Source organism: Idiotropiscis lumnitzeri, chromosome 1 (assembly GCF_059441095.1).
Source record: "Idiotropiscis lumnitzeri isolate Australia: NSW breed Sydney's pygmy pipehorse chromosome 1, RoL_Ilum_1.0, whole genome shotgun sequence".
Classification (NCBI taxonomy): domain Eukaryota; kingdom Metazoa; phylum Chordata; class Actinopteri; order Syngnathiformes; family Syngnathidae; genus Idiotropiscis; species Idiotropiscis lumnitzeri.
In genome coordinates, this window is record NC_142391.1 from 31,964,586 (window position 1) to 31,987,806 (window position 23,221).

General features: G+C 38.6%; 1 protein-coding gene across 5 annotated transcripts; it reads left to right on the forward strand.

Annotated features, from left to right (window-relative positions):
• The first annotated feature begins 3,128 nt into the window (after positions 1-3,128).
• Positions 3,129-22,468, forward strand: mier3b (mesoderm induction early response 1, family member 3 b). 5 transcript variants are annotated; one of them, XM_088295344.1, is made up of 13 exons: positions 3,129-3,270; positions 7,087-7,111; positions 11,257-11,402; positions 12,088-12,210; positions 12,292-12,415; positions 13,510-13,583; positions 13,673-13,745; positions 13,830-13,972; positions 17,343-17,424; positions 18,111-18,205; positions 18,282-18,409; positions 18,494-18,654; positions 18,886-22,468. In XM_088295344.1, the coding sequence occupies exons 3-13, from the start codon at positions 11,304-11,306 to the stop codon at positions 19,341-19,343; spliced, it is 1,560 nt and encodes a 519-aa protein (XP_088151470.1). In that variant the 5' UTR covers positions 3,129-3,270; positions 7,087-7,111; positions 11,257-11,303; the 3' UTR covers positions 19,344-22,468. The 5 variants fall into 5 exon arrangements, with proteins under 5 accessions (XP_088151470.1, XP_088151453.1, XP_088151439.1 ...); XM_088295327.1 differs by lacking the exon at positions 3,129-3,270 and adding an exon at positions 3,490-3,571; XM_088295313.1 differs by lacking the exon at positions 3,129-3,270 and adding an exon at positions 6,184-6,317.
• The last annotated feature ends 753 nt before the right edge of the window (positions 22,469-23,221 follow it).

Genomic DNA, 23,221 nt, shown 5'->3' on the forward strand with positions numbered 1-23,221 from the left:
GGACAGCCTTTATACTAATCTAACACACAGTGTACAGACATTGTAACAAGCATTGAGATGTGACTGCTCAGAGACCATGATCAACATTTACTGTACCACTGTACATCTTTTATTGCATTATGGGGGGTAAAAAGGGAAGCACACAAGTGCTTTTCATCCATTAGTCTGCACTAGACTTGCATTAGCCTGTTGTAGGACATTCTAACTAATGCATATTGATTCCTGGTCCACTTCATTTCCAGGCTGTGTCCTCCAAAGGCAACATTTCCAGCCTCATGACTTGACGTGACTCGACTGCACGTGGTTTCCAAATTTTAGGAAGACAATTCGCAGGCTGAGTCGACACCATCAAAGGCTTCTCCTCGTGTCGCCTCCGTGGACCGCATAAACCGCAGCGAATTTGGACTTCGTTAATTTGGACACCACGTGAGGTCGAGTCACGCCGGAAATTACGTCATGCGACTGAAAATACAGCCTTTGGAGTACCCAGCCTCTGAATTTGGACACAGCCTCTATTCCCTGACTTCCCGGGGGCGTGGCTGAAGTCCCATTGGCGGGGGGAGATCAAACTCCTTCTGACAGAGGTCTCTGCAAGACTTTCCCCAGCAGTCCCTTACTGGCATCTTCTCTCACCATCTGAGCTCACACACCACCAGGGGGTGATCGTTTCACAGCGCCGCCCTTCACTTGAATATCCAAGACATGCGGCTGCAAATCCGATGACATGACCACAAAGTTGCTAGAAAACTGCGGCCTTGTTTTTTAATACTGCCATTACCAAATCTACACCAATGCCAACCAATTGGGATTAAAAAAAATCGCAAAAAAAAACTTACTGATAAGTGGAGCTATTTATTTGTTTACACAAATAGATGCACGTTACTGACTATTTTTAGAACAGGCCCGCCGGCTACTCAAGTGGTCCTTGTGGGCTGGCTGGAGCTCACGACTGGCACCTTGATGACACCTAGTCTGGGAAGCCACACCCGCTAAGTAAGTGGGTCTGGAGACCAAGACCTTCGCCGCGTTTAGGCCTCGGTTCAACACTACCCGTCCAATTAATTTTGTTCACTTGTTGTGATGTATCCTTCTTGAGCAACGTCAGCAGCGCAAGTCCATCTTCATGACATTCAAAATGGCGCACGAGAGAGACCATACTTTGTTTCATTCAGTATTAAACTCAATTTTGAATGACCAGAAATGCATAAAGTCATTAAAATCCTAGCAGCTGACAGCACTGGAAGCATTTATTTCTAAAGAAGACATGTTTTTTTTTCTGACATTGCATCTACTCTTCGCTAATTGTTTCATTCCGCTGTCTGTTTGCTTAGGTTTCCTCCGCCTCAGAAATGCCCTTGAGGCGACGACTCACCACACTCACTCGCTGCTAAAAGCCTTGAGTCCGGCTTTCCAAGATTGATGACACCTGCCCTAGTGAAATGAACTGTATATGTTGTTTTAATTTCATATTTTCATTTATTTGGATAAACATGTTAAATTTAGACAGATATGTAACATATTATATACAAATAGTATATGTATTTATTTTTTTTATTATTTATGTGTATTAATTTAATTTATTTATAAAATGTAATTTAATAAATTAATGGTACGCATATACAATACTATCAAAATGTAGTTTTTGCAGATAAAGGCCACTGCTCAATTGGGTCCTGGTCCTTTCTGCAGTTTGAGTAATTTCTGCCAGGCACATATGAAGAGATATGGACTAAAATATAGGGCTGGGCGATAAGGCTGAAAACTATATCGGTAGGCATGCACGACATATCGGTCGATATCGAATTATTATTTTATATATATATATATATATATATAAAATAATAATTATTTTTATTTATTTATATTTTTTTTTTTTTACGATTGTTGCGAGAGCTGGGACTGTATGTGAATTTGGGGGGGTTCACCGGAGCGCCTCATCCAAACAGTCACTCGAATCAAAGAGCGTGACCGGACACAGGGATAGAGAGCAACATAGCCTTAATAGCACTCCAATCAATTCAACAGAGCTCAATAACTCACTTTCATTCTGGAGCATACACGGCGACGAAAAGTGTAGCAATCAAGCATCCGAGCTAACGGCTAACGGACTCGATACGTCTCTCTTAGGACCGCTTAGCTGTCCAACAATATGCCCGACATAAATTAACATAAATACAAGGACCCATTAGCTGCCCGAAAACATGCCTGTTGTTAAATACGCAAATTAAACAGCAAACGAAAACCTGTATAGACAGAGCAGTAATGAGGAATTTACAACAACTATTGAAAATAAAACAGGGAAAAGGGCTTAATTCCGATTAGTTTTATTTTAAAATGTACAACGCACGCCGGCCTCCATTGAGACGGAAAAATTCTGGTGCTACGGGCCGTTTTGTCCAGTGCGTGTCCAGGGGGTGCTGCTTGTTATCGGCTCAAATATTAAGCAAGCGTTTCTTCAAGTCGGCCGGTAAGCCCACTTTAGCCACCCGTTTTTGTTTTGTTTGTTTTGAGTCACGCTAGCTCAGCTGCGCATGCGTAAGCCTCCGGTTATATTTCCTCAATGGGAGGGAGTTTGTGACGAGTAGGGCAATGATAGGTTGAATTTGCTCCGTTGTTTTTTTTTTTTGTTTTTTTTTGGGGGGGGGGGGTCGATAATTTTCTCGATACCATTTTCTATTGATATCACTCATCCACCCATCGTGATACATATCGATATCGAATTATCGCCACAGCCCTACTCAAATATTTTAATTTAACTGCAAGCAATGTTTAGAATTTTGACTTTAAAGCGTTTTGCTTTTGTCGCTTGCAATACGAAATGGATTGACTCGTTTGCCTTGACACATATAAAAAAGAAAAGTGAAACTCTTGCAGGTTTTTACCACTTCAAACATTTTCTGTTCCCTCTTCTTCACCCACCCAACAGCTCTTGTGGTGGATTTTGAGGTTGTCATGGAGACAGAGTCACCCACGTGGCTCGTCAGAAGGAGCCTCTTGTCCATGACAACACAGCTGTTTGCTCTGTCCTTCACTGTGTACATTTAAGTTCTTCAATGCATAATACCGAGGCTGAGACTTTCCGGAAGTATTCCCTTTACTGTGTGTAGGACCACGTTTTGATTTTGTGAATCTTGGAAAAACTCTTGATTGGATCATTGGACCAAATATGGACATTTCCACCACTACCGCTGTTGCTGCTCCTGCTGCTGCTGCTGCTGCTGCTGCTGAGTTAGTCAGAGAAATCTCGCCCGTGTCAGCGCATGGCATGACGTAAGTACTGGATATATATGGTGTGCAAACACCTACGATTTGAAGTGTGCAAGGGAGAGGAAATTACTGCGCCCACTCTGATTCATTAGCTCTACTGTCAAATCTCTGCTTGTGTTTCAGAGAAGAAAGTCTTAATTATTATGGAATGCTTACATAGCCGTCCCTCAGATCAAGGTGCGATGTTTTCACACGGTTGCTTCACTTTATTTGCTGATTAGTGCCATGCAGTCATGAAACACTATGAGACCTACCGATGAAAGTAAAACTGAACAAAATCAGTTTGAAGACACTACATTTAAAGGTAATTTATTCAAGTAGTATATATCGCTGGCGATGGACCAAAACCTCATAAGTCCCGTTTTGGTTTCATGTATTTTTTTAAATCCATACTGTTAATCAGCCCACATGCATGGGTGTTCTTTTTACACATAATTGAACATTCTAAAGCGGACGTTTACGACGTAAGGTTGGCTTGTAGATCACATCTCAGCCTGTAACTTGGTAATTATCCTTCAGTTTGCATTTTTAAAGGTAAATTTGCAACGGCCTAATAGTGGGGAAAAGCTCCCCAAAATGCAAATTAATTTTAACCATGAACGATAACGAAGGGGCACTGATGATATGTATATGTATATATATATATATATATATATATATATGTACATGTATATATATGTATATATTTATGTACATATAATGTATGTATATATAATGTATATATGTATATGTATATATTTATGTATATACATATGTATTTATATATATATATATATATATGTATATATAATGTATGTATATATAATGTGTATATATATATGTATATGTGAGTGTGTGTGTGGGGGGGGGTGCGTGTGCGTGTGTGTGTGCAAATTATTTTTTTATTTTTTAAGGAAATAAAACTGGGCTAATTCAGTTCAAATATTTAACTGCGTTAACACCCCGGTAACTATTTGTAGAAGTATTGACTCATGCAATGGCCTCTCTTAATTGCTAGGCTCATCAGTGTAAACATTTGCGGCGTCGTAGGATTGCCCCAAATTGCTCCACAGCTGCTCATTGTTTAAAAGTTTTCATTACAATAAGGTTTTAAACTTGTCATTTTTTACCCTTGAGATTGCACCGTGTTTACATTAGCTTTTATAAGATAAACCTCAAAATGGCTTCCTCCAAACAAAGCTGCTGCTGACCCTGTTTAAGAAACCTAGTGTGGAAGTCAATAGAGTATTTGTCAACATGACCATTTACATGATTCACCACGTTGAACATGAGCACAACAAAGAGAGGGATGTCTCAGTCATGTTGCAGCTGGTTCTACAGGGAAAAGAGGGGAGGGCCTTTGCAGCAACCGGGGACGTGTGAGGGGGAAGCTTCTGTTGAGTCATGAACAACTTTGAAAGCTGTCACACAGCGCCACTGGGTGGCAAGACCCTGCACCAATCTTGACCCATCAATATGTGGATCACTCAATAATTGGAGTACAGTACATTCTGTACCCACCCGTTAAATGTCAAATAATCCATACACAAAATATAAAAAATGCACTTGTTGTCCTGAGGTTGACTGTTACTGTGTAATGGTGGTTCCTATTTTTTCTTTAAAATACCAAATGTGTCTGACTACGCTCCAAAATTGCTTTATTTTTTCTTGTCCCTCCCACTTGATGAACAATTTACGCAAACAGTTTAACACAGGTTTTGAAAGGGGGCGTGTAGACCAGGCATGGCCAATTTAAAAGGTAGTATGGTTCAGAATTTTTCATCAGGGCTACTTGGGGGTTACATTGCTCCATGCACATCCGAACCATATGTCTGACAAAATTGTCATTTTAAATATGGACAAATATATGCGTATACAGAAAATAATAATGTTGTTCACTTTTTCATAATACATTTCACAATGCAGGTATGAAAAAAAATCCGCAGCCCTAACCCAACAACACAGGGGTTTGAGTAAATAACAAAATAACCACATACAGTGATTTGCAACCCCTTTCATGAAAATAACCATTCAAGGATGACACAAAATTGCTATTGAAGAATCCAACAGTAAGTGCAGGAACTATTTTTTGTGCATTTTTTCACAAAAAAATATGAATACCATTCCCCCCAAAAAATATTAGGCCTACCCTAGTTGTTCTGTGAGGCAGTATAAGTGCAACTAAAACGTGTCTACTATCTAGTGGTCATATTAGTCTAATATAATATAATAATGTCAAAATTACACTTGTATTCATGAAATTACACAACTTCTCTAAAATATACTTGAAATTATACATCTTGTTTTCAAAATTAACTGTGTTTTTGTGAAAACATGTCATTTATTCTTGAAAATATAAAACTTTATTTGAACATAATTTCATATAGCAAAATTCCTCTTCTCTCTCATATAACTTTATTTGGCTGTTTGATAAACATTTTTTTCTGGATGGATTACAACTTTATCCCGATAATGTTATGATTTATCTAAACTTCTTCTAAATAGGATTTTATTTTCCCGAAAAAGAATTGAATTAGAAAAATGTTTTTTTTTTCTTTTCACTCTGGGCAAAATGATGGTTTTGAACCTTACTGTTATGGTAATATGCAGTAAATGAACACATAAAATCATGAGCATGCATTTTTCGATTTCATCAACAAAATGTGAAATTGATTTTTTGAAACGTCTCTTGTACTGAGTGTCATTAGATTGTGAAAGAGTACCTAATATTCTGACCGTCGTGTGTTGGCATTTGGCAATATTTCGTAATAATCGCTACATCCAGGGCAGAGACCCTGCACATATCGTCTCGTCGAGTCGAGAGGAGGATTACCCGAGATTTCGCAATAGTGTGAATTAAAACGTATTTTACGACAAGAAGCGTTTGTTCATTTAAAAAATACATATTTTAATGTAAATCTACGACGACTCAAAGGATTCCCGTTAATCTGCGGTGGTTTTGAATGGCGTCACGACCTGGGCGGCCGGCGCGTTCTCTGATTGGCGGAGAGCCGTCATCCGGGTACTGCGCTACGACTGGCTCATTAGCTAAAGGTACCAATATGGCGGAGGTAAGAGGAAAAACAGGGGAGAAGCGATCGCTCTTAAATCGATATTTTCATCATTTCGCGTGGCGTTTTCCCACTGTTTTGTTAGCGATTGGAGAGATTGTGTTTTTTGCCGTCCGTATAGCGTGACTCACGTCAAAAATAATGTTTATTATTTCACCGGAGATCTGTCCGAATGTCTGGAGTGATCCTTCACTAGAAGGCCGCTGCGCCTTCGCTCAGCTGCTTTGGTATAGCGGCGGTGTAAATTGATACGTAGATTTTAACATTTGCTTGGGTGGTAGTAATCATATAGTATGCATGTTTTTGCGGGGGCGCGTGAATAGACAGACAGAAAGTCGTTTATTCGCCACCGTGTCGTCGTCACCGGTAACTAAAAAGGAGTCAAATGTTACACCGCGCCAAACGAAATGTTCATGTTTACATGCATCGACGTTTGAGGGTTTATCATAAGTGCAGCGTTAGTTCGCTGCTTACAAATGTCACTTTCGTCTCTCCAAACGTTTCTGTGTTATTTTAATGTGTTAAAGTTCTCGTGTCTCGCGGTTGCCATTTATTGAAGGATCTTGTGACAGAATCTGTCGATATGTCGTATATGCGGCGTCCACTGTCGTTCAGGTAACGGTAAATGCTGCTTTTGCTCGGTCGTTTCTGACTACGCCTTTTGGGAATAATCACGTTTTCCTATATTACTATTGTAATTATTATTATTGAAATGTGATGCATTTTTTATATTGAGCTGTAATTTATCATGTGATTTTCCTCCCCCTAGGCTTCCATTGGGAGTTCAAGTCCAGGTAAGTGTCATGAGAGATGCTGTTTGTGTTTTAGGAAGGTTTTAAAGCCCTGCGCAGGGGGAGAATCCACAACGTTACAGTCATAATAAGACAGTGGCATATTTTGAGAGGAATTTTGTATTTTTTTCCCAATATTGTGAGAAAAGAATTGATATATATATATATATATATATATATATACACACGCACACACCCACACACGGTTCGGTTTGATACATTAGTGTCACGGTTCGATATTTTTTCGATACAATTTTTTTAGTTTATTGAAGCTACTTACATTTGTTTGAAGTCAAAAGCGCACATTTTTTCATTTAATTAAATCTAATTTAGCAACACCTGACTCGTTTTTTGCTGCACATAATTTGCAACATATTAAAAAAACAGCACCATGAAAAAAAAATAAGAATATTGTACGAATACAAAATAAATTACCTGAGAAATGACCCATCTTCTGTGATGCATTCTAAGCAACAGATTACAGTATATTTGGCAAATAAACAGCTCCTTAACAAATACAATTTAGACTATACTTATCTTGTGAAGTATATATTCAGCACCATTAACTTATTAAACAAAAACAGGACCTTGAACTTAAACTCTTGGGTTAAAGATATAGGCTATTTAGGTTATAGGTTTGTAAAAAAAAATATATATATATATTTATTAGAACATTTCTTTATTTTATATATTAAATTAAAAATGCAATAAAAAAAATGTTTCTGCAATTCATATTTATCAGTCGAGTATACATACAAAAAAATCAATTATCTTCCTTAATATCATATAATTTTAAACATTTTTTTTAAAATCTGAATCATTGTAACACAAACTCATCCAAATGCAGGAGTGTATCATAGTGGGTGCTTGACTGTATTTTCAGAATAGGCAGAAAATAAACACTTTATCCCTTAAATTATTTTTTTAAACCACTGTACTTTGTATTCAAATAAAGCTGTATTGGAGTGCATTGTACAACTACAAAATATTTTAAATAAAATAAAACAGGTATAGTTGGGTTTGGGCGCAATAATTTCCATCCTCCGCAACTTCTTTCAGACTTTTCTGGTTAAATCATCAGTCGTGTGACTTTCGAGCAGTCGCGTCTGAATAACGTTGCATTTGATGTCCCACTCCGCAGTGACGTTAAGTGCCGTAACGGTCAGCTGGCGCAGCGGGGGCTGCTGACAAAGCCGCTGCTCGTCTTGTTGTACAAATCAGGAATTGCAGTATTGGTGAAATAGGTCCGCGCAGGAACCTTAGAACGTTCCACTCATTTTCACAATGAAGTGATGTCGGCGTAAATGTGACCATGTTTGTTGTACTTCCACCGACGTAGTTAGCATTGTGTGACACTTGCGACCTACTGTTGAAGTTGTAGTCCACAACACGCTTTCCGTCTGGTGCATACTTGAAAACCAAATTACTTCCAAACGCTAGACGTGGTGGAGCTTCTTCCGCTTCAGGTATGCTTTATCGCCACGTTGCAACCGCTAGCGAGCTTCTCGTGCAGCTTGAGCCAAAATGAATGTGGGAGGGGCAGTAACGTACAGTGAATGGGTCTGCGCTCGCCAATCCAGCATATAAAAGGCGGAGTAGGCAGCGTTGCTCCTCATCGTCATAACAGTTTGCGTATTGTTCGATCCAGTGCGCACCGAACCGTGACCACTGTATCGAACGATTCAATACAGATACACGTATCGTTGCACCCCTAATATATATATATATATAGATATAGATAGATAGATATTTATATATATATAAAATAGATGGATATTTATATATTATTATTGCACACAGATACTTTAAAACTGTATAATTTAGACCAAAGGGAATGTGTATTTAGTTTTTTTTTTTTGAGCCTACTGAACTATCGGTTAAAACAACGCACGGCGTGCTGTCGTGTTGGTGCATCTGCGTCATTGTCGTATTTGGCTGTAACTGTTGTGAACGGAGTTACGCTCTTTGAAAATGCATGGGGAAGCAAACATTTTAAAGCGGAAAAAAATGTCACGTGTGATAACATACAATAGTGTAAATCAGTTAGACATCACAGAGATTCCAACATGCAAACAAACGTGTGGTTTTATCACTTATATTTGTCCAACTTCATGTTTCATTTAATATATGTTAACACTTGTTAGACTCTGAACCGATTATCTACGTTGATAAAATACATATATAATACATATATCAAAGAAATAAATAAAAATCATACCTCTCGCCAGTCAGTAACATCCCACATGCTGAAGTGTTTTTCTACTATAATTAATATCTTTCAATTTCAAAAGCCGATAAGCGTAAGCAGGGACAAACGGCGGCATCACCTCATCGATTTAAATGAGGTGGAACATAATTTCGTCTCTTCAGTTTCATTCATGTTTTCGATGCACCATCAGGCCACTTAAAGACAGTCAACATTGTTAGATCGGTCACCGTTGACAACTTTACAGGGCCCTATCTTTTTCAAATCATTTAACCAGGGGATGCATTTTGATTGGTCAAATAGCACACGAGCTGTCATGTCCTCAAACATGAGATGCACACCTGCACCCACTTTGTGCGGCTTGCTTGAATTACATTGTAGTCGATGCCTGCTCCTCAACCCCTACGCTCCGCTCCAATGACCAGTGAAATCACAGCCTTTGCGATTACCAAATCGTGATCATAGTGCAAATGCAATTCGTCATTCAGCCTTAATTTTAAACCTTTGCCTTAAAAAAAATAGTGAAAGTCTTAGTAAGTAGTCCCCGAGTCGTTTCTTTGTTTATTTGGCACATTGCTTTTCTCCTGAACCAGCCTCGTCTTGCGCTTTTCCCCACTGGCTATATGGCTGTCTCGGGCTCACATGCGCAGTTGCGGTGATCCGGGCCATCCCTGACCTACACAGAAGCATTGTGGGTAATGTGGCGGGGTGTTATGTCTCCCTGGTGTTAGCCACAGAGTCCTAAAGTTGCGGAACATTTCACCCACTCACTTACGATACAAACCTCCCTTTCATGGCAGCATGACGGGTTTTCTCGATCACCAAAAAAATTGTGGTTGATCCCTTTTTTCATTTCTGACGCATTGAGTCAAATCTGCAAGCTAGCTGTAGTTAGCACACGCACCGTTTAGGGTGCGTTTGATGATGTCCTTTTTGATATGCTAACATATTGTAGCGTCTAATATGGCTTAAGGAGTCAGTGAACTGATGTTTTTTAATAACCAAAACAGTGTGTGTATGCCGTGTTTCACAAAGAAGCACAAAGGTCTCTGATCGGTGGCCAAAAAGAGTGGATTTTGTTTACAAGCATTTACTTTTGTATTTAGAGACAGTTTCATAGTTTAGTTCAATTGCATTAGTGCTACTCTGTACAATGTATAGTTTTGGTTTAATTTTAAAATGCACTAAACAATTGCAGCCAAAACTTTTAAGGCCACAGTATTGCCTTCAATTTAAGATGCACCACTATCTCAGAAATGCTGGTACAAGCTGCAATGCTGAATTGAATTTGAATGTTGTATCATCTCATTAATTTGTACATGCGTAAAGAATCAAGCTGTATACTAATTATGGTAAGAGCAACTGGTGCGACGTGCATATATACATATGACCCGATTAATCGACTAATCGTGACTCCTGTTGGTGATTAGTCGACTACCAAAATAATCGTTTGTGGCAGCTCTAATGCGTACGCGTGTGTATGTATATGTGCGTGTATGATTCACCTTGTAAATTCATCCCTGCACTTTACTGAAAAGTAAAAACTTGCATTGTTTTGGGTGTTTTTCCTCTCCGTCTTTCAGTTGACGACTGAAAACAAGGAAAAGATCAGACTCATTCATAGTCGATGGGTGTTTTTTTATTAAGTCGTCACAATAACACACACAAATAGTACAGATCTGGCCATGGCGACGATGGGTCTGCCACTAATTGCTACCAGCAGCTGGTAAACATTAAAAAAGTCGTAGTTGCATATTTAAAAAAAAAAAAAATAACATTCTCGTTGTCTAAATACATCTAGCCAATGTTCTTGTGTGTAATATAGTTAGAAGAAATTGCAGTCAAATTATTAAAACAAGTGCACCAAATTGAGTCCGGCCCCTTAAAGCAGTTATAAAGTATTGCAATTTTTTTTTTGTCTTTCTCTTTCTTTCGAACACAGTTGGCTCATTGTCGTCAGAAGATCATGACTTTGACCCGACTGCAGAGATGCTTGTTCACGAGTATGATGATGAGAGGACCCTGGAAGAGGAAGAATCTCTGGAAGGAGGTGGAAATTTCAACTCTGAGATTGCAGACTTGGAGAAGGTAAACTTTATCAATAAATAAGTTATGAGAAAGGCAGCTTTGGAAAGGCAATACTGAGTTAGTTACATGTCATTATCAGTCCCACAGTTATTAGGTCAGCTTTTATGGTAACTCACCTGTAGTGGGTCAGACAGACACAATGTCTTGGGAGGGATGTCACTACACTCCTTTCAGTCACGGTTTTTAATCAAAACCTAAACTATCACCCATCATCAACTGAACAGCATATAGCAAACAATGAAACAACCTAAACAAGGAACAAAGAAATACAACATTAAACATGTGTCTCTCATGCCATTCATATCCCAACAGGAAATAGAATGAACAAAAAACATCTTCAGCCTCAGCCATTCAGAGGGCTGGTTATAGTGAGTGGTGTTTTAGGCAGCGTTTTTTTTTTTTTTTTCTCCCTCCTTTTCGGAGTATCGTGTAAAGTTAATCTAACCCAGTGCTTCTCAATTATTTTCTGTTTTGGGGGAGATTTGGGACGTATGAGTGCGTCTTATGGCCGTAAAAATACGGTTGTTTTTTTTCTCCTTTGAAAATTGCTTAGTTTTCAATGAATGCATAGTAATATTGAGATATATAGCAAAAGTATTTATATGAAATTTGTGCCATATCGCACAGTTCCAATTCAGACTATTAAAAATGTATTAAAAGAAAAAAATTCCATCCTCTTCACCAGGAGGGTAACATGCCTCTGGAGGAGCTGCTGGCCATCTATCGCTATGAGGCCTCAGCTGGTTCCAGTATAGACAGCTCCTCTGGCGACCTCACAGATGAGCTGCCCGACATGACTTTGGATAAGGTGAGCCTCACCCGCCTCGCCGCAATATGTGACTACTATTTCCGATAAGATTGTTGGTCAACCTGAGTCATTTCTTCCTAGGAGGAAATTGCTAAAGACTTGTTGTCTGGCGACTACGAGGAGGAGACCCAATCATCAGCAGATGACCTCACCCCTTCAGTTACTTCCCATGAGGCCACCGATTTCTTCCCCAGAACACTTCGATGTAAGCAACCTCCACAAATGTATAAGTGCTCATTTTCAATGTTTGTTTAGTTTCTCTCTCTCTCTCTCTCTCTGTATATATATATATACACACACATATACATATACACAGTGGAACCTCGGTTTTCGAACGACTCACAGTTCGAACAAATCGGAGTCCGAACAAAAAATTCGAGAAATTCTTGCTTCGTAGTTCGAACAAAAATCGGAGTTCGAACGTCGGTGCGTACGCGAGGGTGGGATGCTGAGCGGCGTACGGGTGTAGATCGCTCTCTTCGTGACCAACTGTTGTCGCGTGCGGACGTGCTGCGTTTTGCTCTCGCGTTTTATATAGGTGTACGAAGTGTTTTAGCCCCTAATCATGCCTCCAAAGAAAGTCAGTGCAAGCAGCAAAGCTGCTACAAGTGAAAAAAGGAAAGTAGTGCGTACAACTATTGCATTTAAGAAAGAAATAATAGCAAAATATGAAGGAGGTGTGCGAGTGTCTGATCTGGCTAGGGAATACAGCATGGCGAAATCTACGATCAGTACGATACTAAAGAATAAGGAGGCTGTGAAATCTAGTGATGTGGCTATGTAAAAAAATGATTTTGGTGTTCGAACAAATCGCTTTTCGAACAGGGTTCTGGAACGGATTATGGTCGAGAACCGAGGTTCCACTGTATATATATTTATATATATATTTATATTTATATATATATGTGTATGTATATGTGTATATATATATATGTATGTATATGTGTGTGTGTGTATATATATATATTTATATGTATGTATATGTTTATATATATATATATATATATGTATATATGTATATATGTATATGTGTGTATGTATATGTATATATATGTATTTGTATATATATGTATATATATATATATATGTATGTATATTATAAATCCCTTTATTGTCATTGTACTCAAGTGTGCAACGAGATGTATATATGTATATGCATATATGTATATGTGTATATATATATATATATATATATATACACACACACACAACTCTAAATTAGGAGAAGAATGCTATTCGCTGTGTATTTGATTGAGATCTTGAAAATGCAACAGTGCATTTATATATTTATCCCTACAGCCAATGCCGTGTCTGATGGGGATAAAGATTCTGAGTGTGACGATGATGGCCCAAGTCCAGAAGATTCCAGAAAGGTACATAATACATTTTGAAACGCATGAAATAAATAAACAAATAAATTCAAATAATCAAATGTTCAATTTGTTTTTCAATGGTATAACAGGAAATAATGGTGGGTGCTGAGTACCAAGCGGAGGTTCCTTTCACTATCTGCCACTACACAGAAGATGAGAAAGGTAACTTTTCTTGTTCTCACTGAACTCACTGTGCTTTACAATATTACTGTTGTGTAAGCATAATACCTATGTTTTGTTTTGCAGTCTATGAAGATGAAGATGAGCTAATGTGGAGCCCGGGCACGCTGTCAGGGAGCAAGGTCAGGAGCTTCCTGACCGACGTGGTGTCACGGTCAACAGATGAGAAGGCGACGCATGACAAACTACACGTTCGAGACGATGAACAAGTCAGTTCACTCTTCATACAATATCTCTTGTACAAGTTCCACACAGTGGCAATTGATCTTGAGGGGGAAAACATAGATAGATAGATATAGTAAATGAGAAACATTGTAACAGTTGTAACTACTATAAAGTCTGTACCTTGTTTGATACATTCTTGTATCAACCCCATTAAGGCCTAAAGCACCTGGCAAACCCATGGGTGACTTTTGAATCAACCTCTCAAACAGAGGTGTCAAAGTCATTTTTATGAACGGGCCACATCGTGGTTCTGGTTTCCCTCAGAGGGCCGTTATGACTGTGAACTCATATAAATCACCTTACATTATCACTTACACACAACACATTGATACAAAGCTAGTTTTCAAATCAGAAGCCAGTAATAAATGGCAATATCTCATATCTCAATGTTGTTAAAAGTGAAGAAAATGTGCTAGAAGCAGCAAGTTGAAGCACATGATTTTCCCTTCGCGGGCCACATAAAATGAGGTCGCGGGCCACATCTGGTCCCCCGGGCCTTGAGTTTGACACATGTGCTCTAAAACATGGTTTTCTCAGCTCCCCTGTAGCAGATGGAAACATAATTTCAAAATGATTTGAGATCTTAGACCTGTGGCTTTCACATGGGCCTGAGTCTATAATTATAAACATTTACTTTCTAATCACCAAAATTCACACAAGGAAAGTAACAAAATCAAAATGTGTGAATAATACATTTCTCAGTGAAAACCGTTCACAAGAGATTCAATGCTCAATTGCTTCAATCAAAAAAAGGTGTACACAACAGCATGTGATGACTGACAATTTGTGTTCCCTTGCTGCTTCAAACAAAAAAATGTAAAAAAAAATATCAGTGCAAGAAAAACTCAATTTTCAATCAAAAAAAAAAAGTGTCAATAATGCAGCATATAACTGTAACAATTTGTTGATTCCCATTACTCTTTTAATTAAAAGAAAAAAAAGTCAGTGAAGGAAAAGCTCTTTGACATTGTTGCCCTGGCCGTAGTGTGTTGGGTCTGATTTCTTTAAATATTGGTTCGAATAACAAGGTGCGCCCAGAGTTCAGCAGTAAAAATGTGACTCAATACCTGCGACTGTGTCGCATCTGCAGTTGACGTGACCTCTGTGATTTGAGTGTTAATTAGCCATTCTCCATTTAGTTTCAAAGCCTTCAAAATATTGGTTCTCATTGTCTACGTACATGACTTGACTATATATCATGATTGATTGGTTCAAAGACCACAAGCGTGTCATCCATATGATTACTGTCACTTATTTTAGAATTTCCCCATTTATCTGGGTCCAGATTACTGCTCCAAATCCTAGCATGGCTCATGACACCGTCACGCGTGTATTCTGATGCTCTTCATTGGCTCAGAGTAGGGGTCGGCAACATAGCAAAAATATACAGTGGAACTTCGGTTCTCAACCATAATCCGTTCCAGAACCCTGTTCGAAAAGCGAATTGTTCGAACACCGAAACCATTCCTTTGCCGCTTGCACTGACTTTCTTTGGAGGCATGATTAGGGGCTAAAACACTTCGTACACCTATATAAAACGCGAGAGCAAAACGCAGCACGTCCGCACGCGACAACAGTTGGTCACAAAGAGAGCAAGAGAGCGATCTACACCCGTACGCCGCTCAGCATCCCACCCTCGCGTACGCACTCACGCGTCGTACCGGCGTTCGAACTCCGATGTTTGTTCGAACTGCGAAGCAAGAATTTCTCTATTTTTTTGTTCGGACTCCGATTTGTTCGAACTCGGAGTCGTTCGAGAACCGAGGTTCCACTGTATCACTTTTTAAAAAAAAATTGTTTTTAATACATCTAAAGTCAGGATTTTATCACGATTCTTTTTCTCACATTGTTTTTTAGACTCATACGCACATTTTTGACCATTTTCAACAAATGTCTATGAAGCCCTAAAATAAAATAAAAAACATTTAAAAGCCAATTAGGCTGTCTGAACAGGCTTTATTTACTTTAAATTAAATGTGCCGTGAACGTAAGCATAAAAGCTAAGTCAAGGGAGGCATTGAAGCCTGTTTTTAAAATAAATGTTTAAAAAATCTCCTCCTATACCATACCAATATTGCGGCCTGGAATATTGTCCGATATCGATCTTGTCTGGTATGATATCAGCAGGATGCTTTATTTTTTTGTATGAATTGTATGAAATAAGTCATCAACGGTAGGTATGAGAAAATGATCCATTTATTCCATACATTTGGGTAACCAACTCAACCTCAAACATGAAAATGTTCTCTTGAATAAAATGAATCAAAGCAGGTTTCTAGACTGTTTTGTTTTCGTTGTAAACTGGCGGACCCAAATTTACTTAGTTGTACCGGCGCCGAAGCTACCAACTTGCAGAAATTCACTTCCTTAACAATTTATGATAATTTACCGATTTTTAAAATGCATTTAGGAATAGTACAACGGGACTGCACATGTGTTTTTTGTATATTTGATATTAATGCTTCAAAGAAGAAAAAAAATCACTCACAGAATTATTTACTTACGTGACTTTGGCACATACCTGCACACATGTATTTTTAAATAAATTCAGGACCCTCTTTGAATGCTGATTGTCATTATCAAGTGAAATATCCTATTGATTAATCACCATTATAAAAGTAACGACACAGTTTTTATGCGTCCCTCCATTTTCTGAAGCACTTAACCTCACCAGGGTCAGAGTGTGCAACAAGTTTTAAGGTTTAAGGGATTGATAAAATGCAACAGTCCTGAACATAACGATTTCTTGCTAGTTCTTGTTCCAAATCATCCGCAGAGGCGGCTTGCATAGCCAGCTTAGCTGCGTCGTCCCGCTTTCATTTATATTACCTTCACCGTCTCAAAACTGTGCCAGCTAATCCTGTCGGTCATTTCCTTCGGGATGTTGAAATTGCTCGTCAACTCATCAGTTTGTACTGTAATCCACTGTCAATTAAATCCTCACTATTTCAATATCCAGCAGCGAAGGTAGAAATTGAGTTCGTCCACAGGCTCCTTCATAATAGAATTACATCCTTCAATTTGGACTTAATATGAATTTCCTTCCACTGCAAATACTTTAAATTTATTTTAAGCTTAATTATTTTTAAGACTTTGACAGTTAATGTATAATGGAAAAAGCAGCATTGGTTCCGTTAAGTATTCAGTTTTATTGGAAAAATTATAGCATTTCCCTTGTAAGTAAAAGCAATTGTTTCCATATAATAGATTTGTATTTGAGAGAATATAGCTTTTTGCATTGATATTGCCACTGTACCTTCTACCCTACCCAGTCGACATTTTTTTTAGGTATGTGTTCACAACTCCAGTCTAGATCGTTGGCTATTTCTCAACCTCTTCACTCTCATCACGCAGGCTTTGCTTGAGCTCGTCAAGTGTAACTACAACACCCACGAGGCGCTTGAGCAATACTGTAGCCACCTAAAATCCTCGAAAGGTAAGCCAAGTCAACAGGTCGCCCATGACAAAAAATGCCAATCTGTGAATTGAACTAATTGTCTACTCATGCAAAGGGTTGGCACAAATCCAGAAATTTTGCCATGAATTTCTATAAATTAAGCTGGGGAATTTAATAAAGTATAAATAAAAACACTTTGTAATCAGTAGTCTTCCATGCAGAATAATGCATTAAAAAGCAGGACAGATTCTGTTAAAATTACTTATTTCCACAACCAATAAGGCACACCAAAAGTCCTACATTTGCAGAGTACCTTGTTTGTACCATGTTCCAAAAATCTGTGTGTGTGTGACTTTTGTGAGCTCTCCACCGGACTGACTGGGAGTATTAAAGTGTGTTCGCACCCTCTGTTGGTGTAGGTCAGACCAGTATGTGGCTGCGCGAGAAAGCTGGACAAAAGGTCCGCTGTCCACGATGTTGTAGTCTGTCTCATCTGGGATGTTATTGCAAGCAAGAAACATAGATTAACCTTTACACAACAGACGCTGCCCAAAGTACACCACTCATGCTTTTAGGTGCCCTCTGTGTGCTTCTTGTGGCTGACGAATGGACATAATCACATATTGTCACACAACCAAAAGTGAAAACTATTTAGCTAGATTAAGATGATTATTGAAAACGAAAACATTGATATGAAGCTGTTGTTTTGAAATCAATTCTTCCAGAAAAATTTCCCTCGTGGTCTGAAGAGGAGTGCAAGAACTTTGAACATGCGCTGCAGATGTATGACAAGAACTTTCACCTCATTCAGAAACACAAAGTGAGTCTTGCTGTGGTGATTTAAGGAGTATCAGATAAAGATGATTTGGTGCATGACGCTTTTCTTACCGCCTCAGGTGACAACAAGAACAGTAGCAGAATGTGTAGCTTTTTACTACATGTGGAAGAAGTCGGAGCGTTTCGACTTCTTTGTGCAGCAGAACCGCTTTGGGAAGAAAAAGTACAGCAGCTATCCCGGTGTCACGTAAGTAGACACCCACGGTGCAATTAAGCTTCACCAAAAATGTCAATGCTCAAATGAAACGAAAACCTCACATTTGGTGCCCAGAGACCTAATGGACAGGCTCGTCGATGAAGCGGAGGGTTTGGCCGTCGACAGCTCATCGTCGGTGTGCTCGGGAGGTGGCGGCGGCGGCGGAGGAAGGATGGAAAGCACAACTGATCAACAGCTCAGTCTGCTCAACTCCATCACTGCCAGTGACCTCACAGGTCAGAACTCCGGCGTGTGTGTGTATATTTGTGTGGGGGTGTATGTATGTATATATGTATATTTTATATATTTTTTATGGAATCTCATAATCATTGTTTGACAAGTTTATGCAAAAAAAAAAAGCAATGAAAAAATATACATTTGATTTGAGGTTTTCCAGATAGGGCATTGTTAAGTGAACAGTAAACAGTTATCTTTGCATTGATATCAGCTGTGTCTTTTCTTTGCAGCTCTGAGCAACAGCGTGGCGACGGTGTGCAGCCCGGCCGAGGTGACGTGCTTAGACTCGTACAGCTTCCCCCCACTGGAGAGCCTCCACCGCGCCTCCCTCAACCACGACGAGTCGCTGGGATTCCCGGCGGGCGGTGCTGACGCCGATTGCCTCAACATGCTAGACACCGGCTTCTACCACTCGGAGCTGGGCCAGCTGAGCGGCGTGTGCGTCGCTAAAGAGTGCGAGCGGCCATCCAAGAGACTCAAGATGGCGCTGCCGGACTCATTCATGGGTGACGTCTCTGTGGGCAACCTGGCTGTGGACTTTGAAGCGCGCCGGACCGTGCCGCACCACCACCGGTTATCCGGCGCCAAAATGGCTGTGTCGGTCACGGACTTCGGTGAGCCCAACGGCTTTTTGGGTGGGCATGCGCGCCACCACGCGCAGCACGTCGCAGCACTTCAGTCCGACTGATCTTCCTCTTCCTTCCTTCTTCCTTTTTTGGGTGTGTACATAAAAGACTGACCTCATGTTAAATATATTGTGCTATACATATATGTACAGAAATATACTTTTGTTCATTTTTGTGTGCTATGACATCAGTGATGTCTCTCATATAGAACTAAAATCTTGATTTCTCTCAAGAGTTTATAATAGCCATTTTTTTGTTTGTTGCCGTGGTAACGTCCATGTACAGTGTGGTCAACAGTGCCCTGCCATTTTTTTCGCTGCCAAAATCATCTTCTTTAGAAGGTGCTTATTTAAAGTGGTACTTTTTTAAAAAAAATTTTAATTAGTGTTTGGTTTACAGTTATGTAGCTGTCTACATGTTGCTGCCGTTTTCTGTTTGTTCTGCTTTTTGTGTACCCGTTACGACTAGTGGCACTATTTCATGGCAATTGGCCTTGCATTTTATTTTAGATTTTTCAACAACAAAATTTAAACGATAATTGCGGAAAACAGCTACAACCAAATCTGGGATTTGGTTGGCCAAAAAGTTTTGTAATAGTTTTTGAAAGAAAGGGATTTCCTATCAAAATGAAAGGAACAAATCTATTTCACAAGAAACGTGAAGACTCAAAGTAATTTGCTTTTGAGGGCGCTGCACATAAATGATGCAATTAATCTGCAAATGATGCAAAAAAAAAAAAAAAAACTTAAATTTTGCGACTTGCACATTAAAGTCCCAAAAGGCTGCCTGACACTTAAGTTGTAAAGAATTACCGAAATTTAGCCTAACATCCAACAGTCAGTAATTATATTGTCTGTTGTTCGTCATTTGAACATTCTAATTGGCTAACTGGAGCACTTGTTAAAATGCAGATCAAATTCTTTGTTTCATTGTTGTAAATGTCTTCTTCACAGGGTTTAACAATGTTAGCAAAGTTTTAACTGGTGCACTTGCAATGCTTAAAATCCAGTTGTCCATTCCCTTTTGTCCATTTTTGTTGTGGAGTTCATTTTGGCCACAATTTCGCACTATTTTGATTCCCCCCGTAATCGCAATCTTAGCATACCCAGCATGTCATTTGAATGTGCTGATTGGTTAAAAGCATGGTTAAGATGAAAGGACTTGACTCTTGAAGCATAGTTTCTCATGAAGCAAAATTCAACTCTTGATTGAATTTGGAAATGCTAAATGTTTGCGTTCAATAATATGTTAAATATTCCAACTTGTTCAGACTGGATGGCAACAATGAACCAAAACTGCATTTTAACCACCATAGGTTTCAATTCATTTCAATTTGTTTGATTTTGTCCAGAATGCACTCTCCCGCCACTTTAGTTGACCCAGGTAGCCCTCGCTCTCTTTAAGCAATGTTAGCATCAAGAAAAACAATATTGCAGCATGCCATCATCACTCGTTTTTTTTTTTTTGTGGTGTTTCAATTGCAGCGTTAGCGTGAAGCCAGAAACATGTTGAAAATGACATCATTGCTCCTTTTACACTTTGTAGAATTAGCATTACGCTGACACTTTTACTTAAGAGTTTGTTTTGTGTCACTTATGTATTTTTGGGTAGTGTTTTCCCAGAATTTCAGTATTAATTTGATGCCCGCACTGTTCTGTGTGTGCGTGTGTGTGTGCGTGCGTGCGCATGCGCGTGTGCGTGCGTGCCTGTTGGATGTGAGCCGTGTAGCATAAAATGGTTTTGGAGTGTACCATATTTTAGCACGGGTGTCTTCACGTATCTATGCATTGTGCCACACGAAAGGTTCATTTCAGGGGCTGTACATGACACACTGTGTGTGCGTGTTTGCAATTGCTTGCACACACACACACACACACACTTGGGGCAACTCATTCATGCTTTCCATAGCATCATTGATGTAAATAAGAATTAGCAAGTAGCCTTTAAAAAGTCAAATTACCTGACCTCTAATTGTCAATTTGTGTGCATACAAAGCTCATTATTATTATTATTTTTAATGGCCATGCATTGTAGATATGTACAGAATTTGGAATTTTTTTTCTTTACATTATACTGGTTGACTTGAGGTCGTTTCGCTTTTCTTTTTCTCCAGTGTAACCTTCAGTGTGGAAAGCAATTGCTGAACGTTTCAAAATCATGCTAACTGATTAGAGTCATCCCTGGGTCAAACTATAAGTAGCCTAAAAAAACGTTGAATTTGTTTTTTGGGTTTTCAATCCCTTTTCTCTAGTGCGGCAGTCCTGCCTGTTCTCAGTCAGGTGTGTGGCAGCATGAAGTGATGGGAAAGAGGTAAGACTGTGGCCCTTGAGTGGAGCTTGGCATGCTATTCTTACAAAGGTGGCATCAGAAGAATAAGAAAACCCTAAGTGCACATTCATTTGAGGCTACATTTTAATTTTTACACGCAAAATATTGGACTCCAAATAAAATTGCTTTTAGGCCGTTGTCCATTGCATTAAGTTCCTCTACAAACCCCAATATTGAAGCCAAGATACTCTTGACGTGCTTTCGCCACGCATGCAACCCGAACCCCACTCCCACGACTACAATGCCGTGTCGATTATTCTGGTCATGAGCGTCAATGTAAAAAAAATAAATAAAAATCTTCCTGTATTTGTCTCGATGGTAAAGGGATGGCTGCTGCTCTATGGGAGATTACATTTTGTACTTTTGTTTTTTTTTTTTTTTTAAATGCAGTTGGTGGTGGGCAGCAGTGTAGTGCTATTTATTATTTCACTCTGTGGTTTGTACAAACACTTGTCAGAATGTAAAAGGCAATTTAGAATCAGTTTTTGTTTTTCCACTATCATGTGAACTCTGGAAAAATGTGATATTTTATTGATTTACGAGTGTGTGCGCAAGCTGGCACGAAGCAAATTTTATTTTATATTTTTATTGTTTTCAAATCATTTTACAGAGAAAACCATTTAAAAAATACCTTTGTGAATAAACCCCTATAGAAGAAATATATCCAGAATTCTAGACAATCAAAAAGGCAAATGTTCCAGAACAGAAGTTATCTTTATTGTTTATAAGAATTGTACATAGACGTTCATTTTTTGTTTGCTCTCTTCTCACTCATTTTGTTAAATGTTTTTTGTATTTTCTGTTGTACTTTTAATACCTTGTGTACAGATCCAGAAATAAAAGCTCTGGAAAAAGTAAACTGAATGTTTTTCTTTTTTTAAGAAGTATTCATTGATTTGCATTGGAAAACAAAGTTGATTTGAACATGTTCCTTTATTAAACGTGGTACTTTGTTTCAGCGAAATGGGGTTTCAAATTAGGGTTAGGGTTTTGTTTCTTCCTTTTCCTTTTCTCCCTCTTTCGTTTTTATCTCTGTATTGCTCTCGTTTTTTTTCTCCCTTTCTTTTTTCTTTCCATAAAGTTTGAAAGAAAGAAAAATAGAAATGGATGAAAAAAGATATGGATGAAAAAAAGAGAGAAAAAAGAAAGGGGGGGAAGAGCAATAAAGAGAGAAAAAAGGAAAAGAAAAAAAACCCTTCTCTTTCTTTCATCCTTTCTTTTTTCTCTTTTTTTTCATCCATTTCTTTTTTTCTCTTTCATCCTTTCTTTTTTCTCTCTTTTATCTCTATTTTTCATCCCGTTTTTCTTTTTTTTTTTCTCCATTTTTTTCTTTTATCCCTTTTTCTCACTTTTTCATCCTTTTTTCTCCTTATTTTTCATCCTTTTCTTTTTTTCTTTCTTTTTTTCATTTCTTTTTTCTCTCTTTCTTTTTTCATCCATTTCTTGTTTCTCGTTACATTTTTTCATCTTTTCTTTTTTCTCACTTTCTTTTTTTCATCTATTTCTTTTTTTTTTCATCCTTTATTTCTCTCTTTCTTTCATCCTTTCTTTTTTCTCTCTTTTTTCTTTTTCATCCTTCATCTTTTTCTCTCTCTTTTTTCATCCTTTCTTT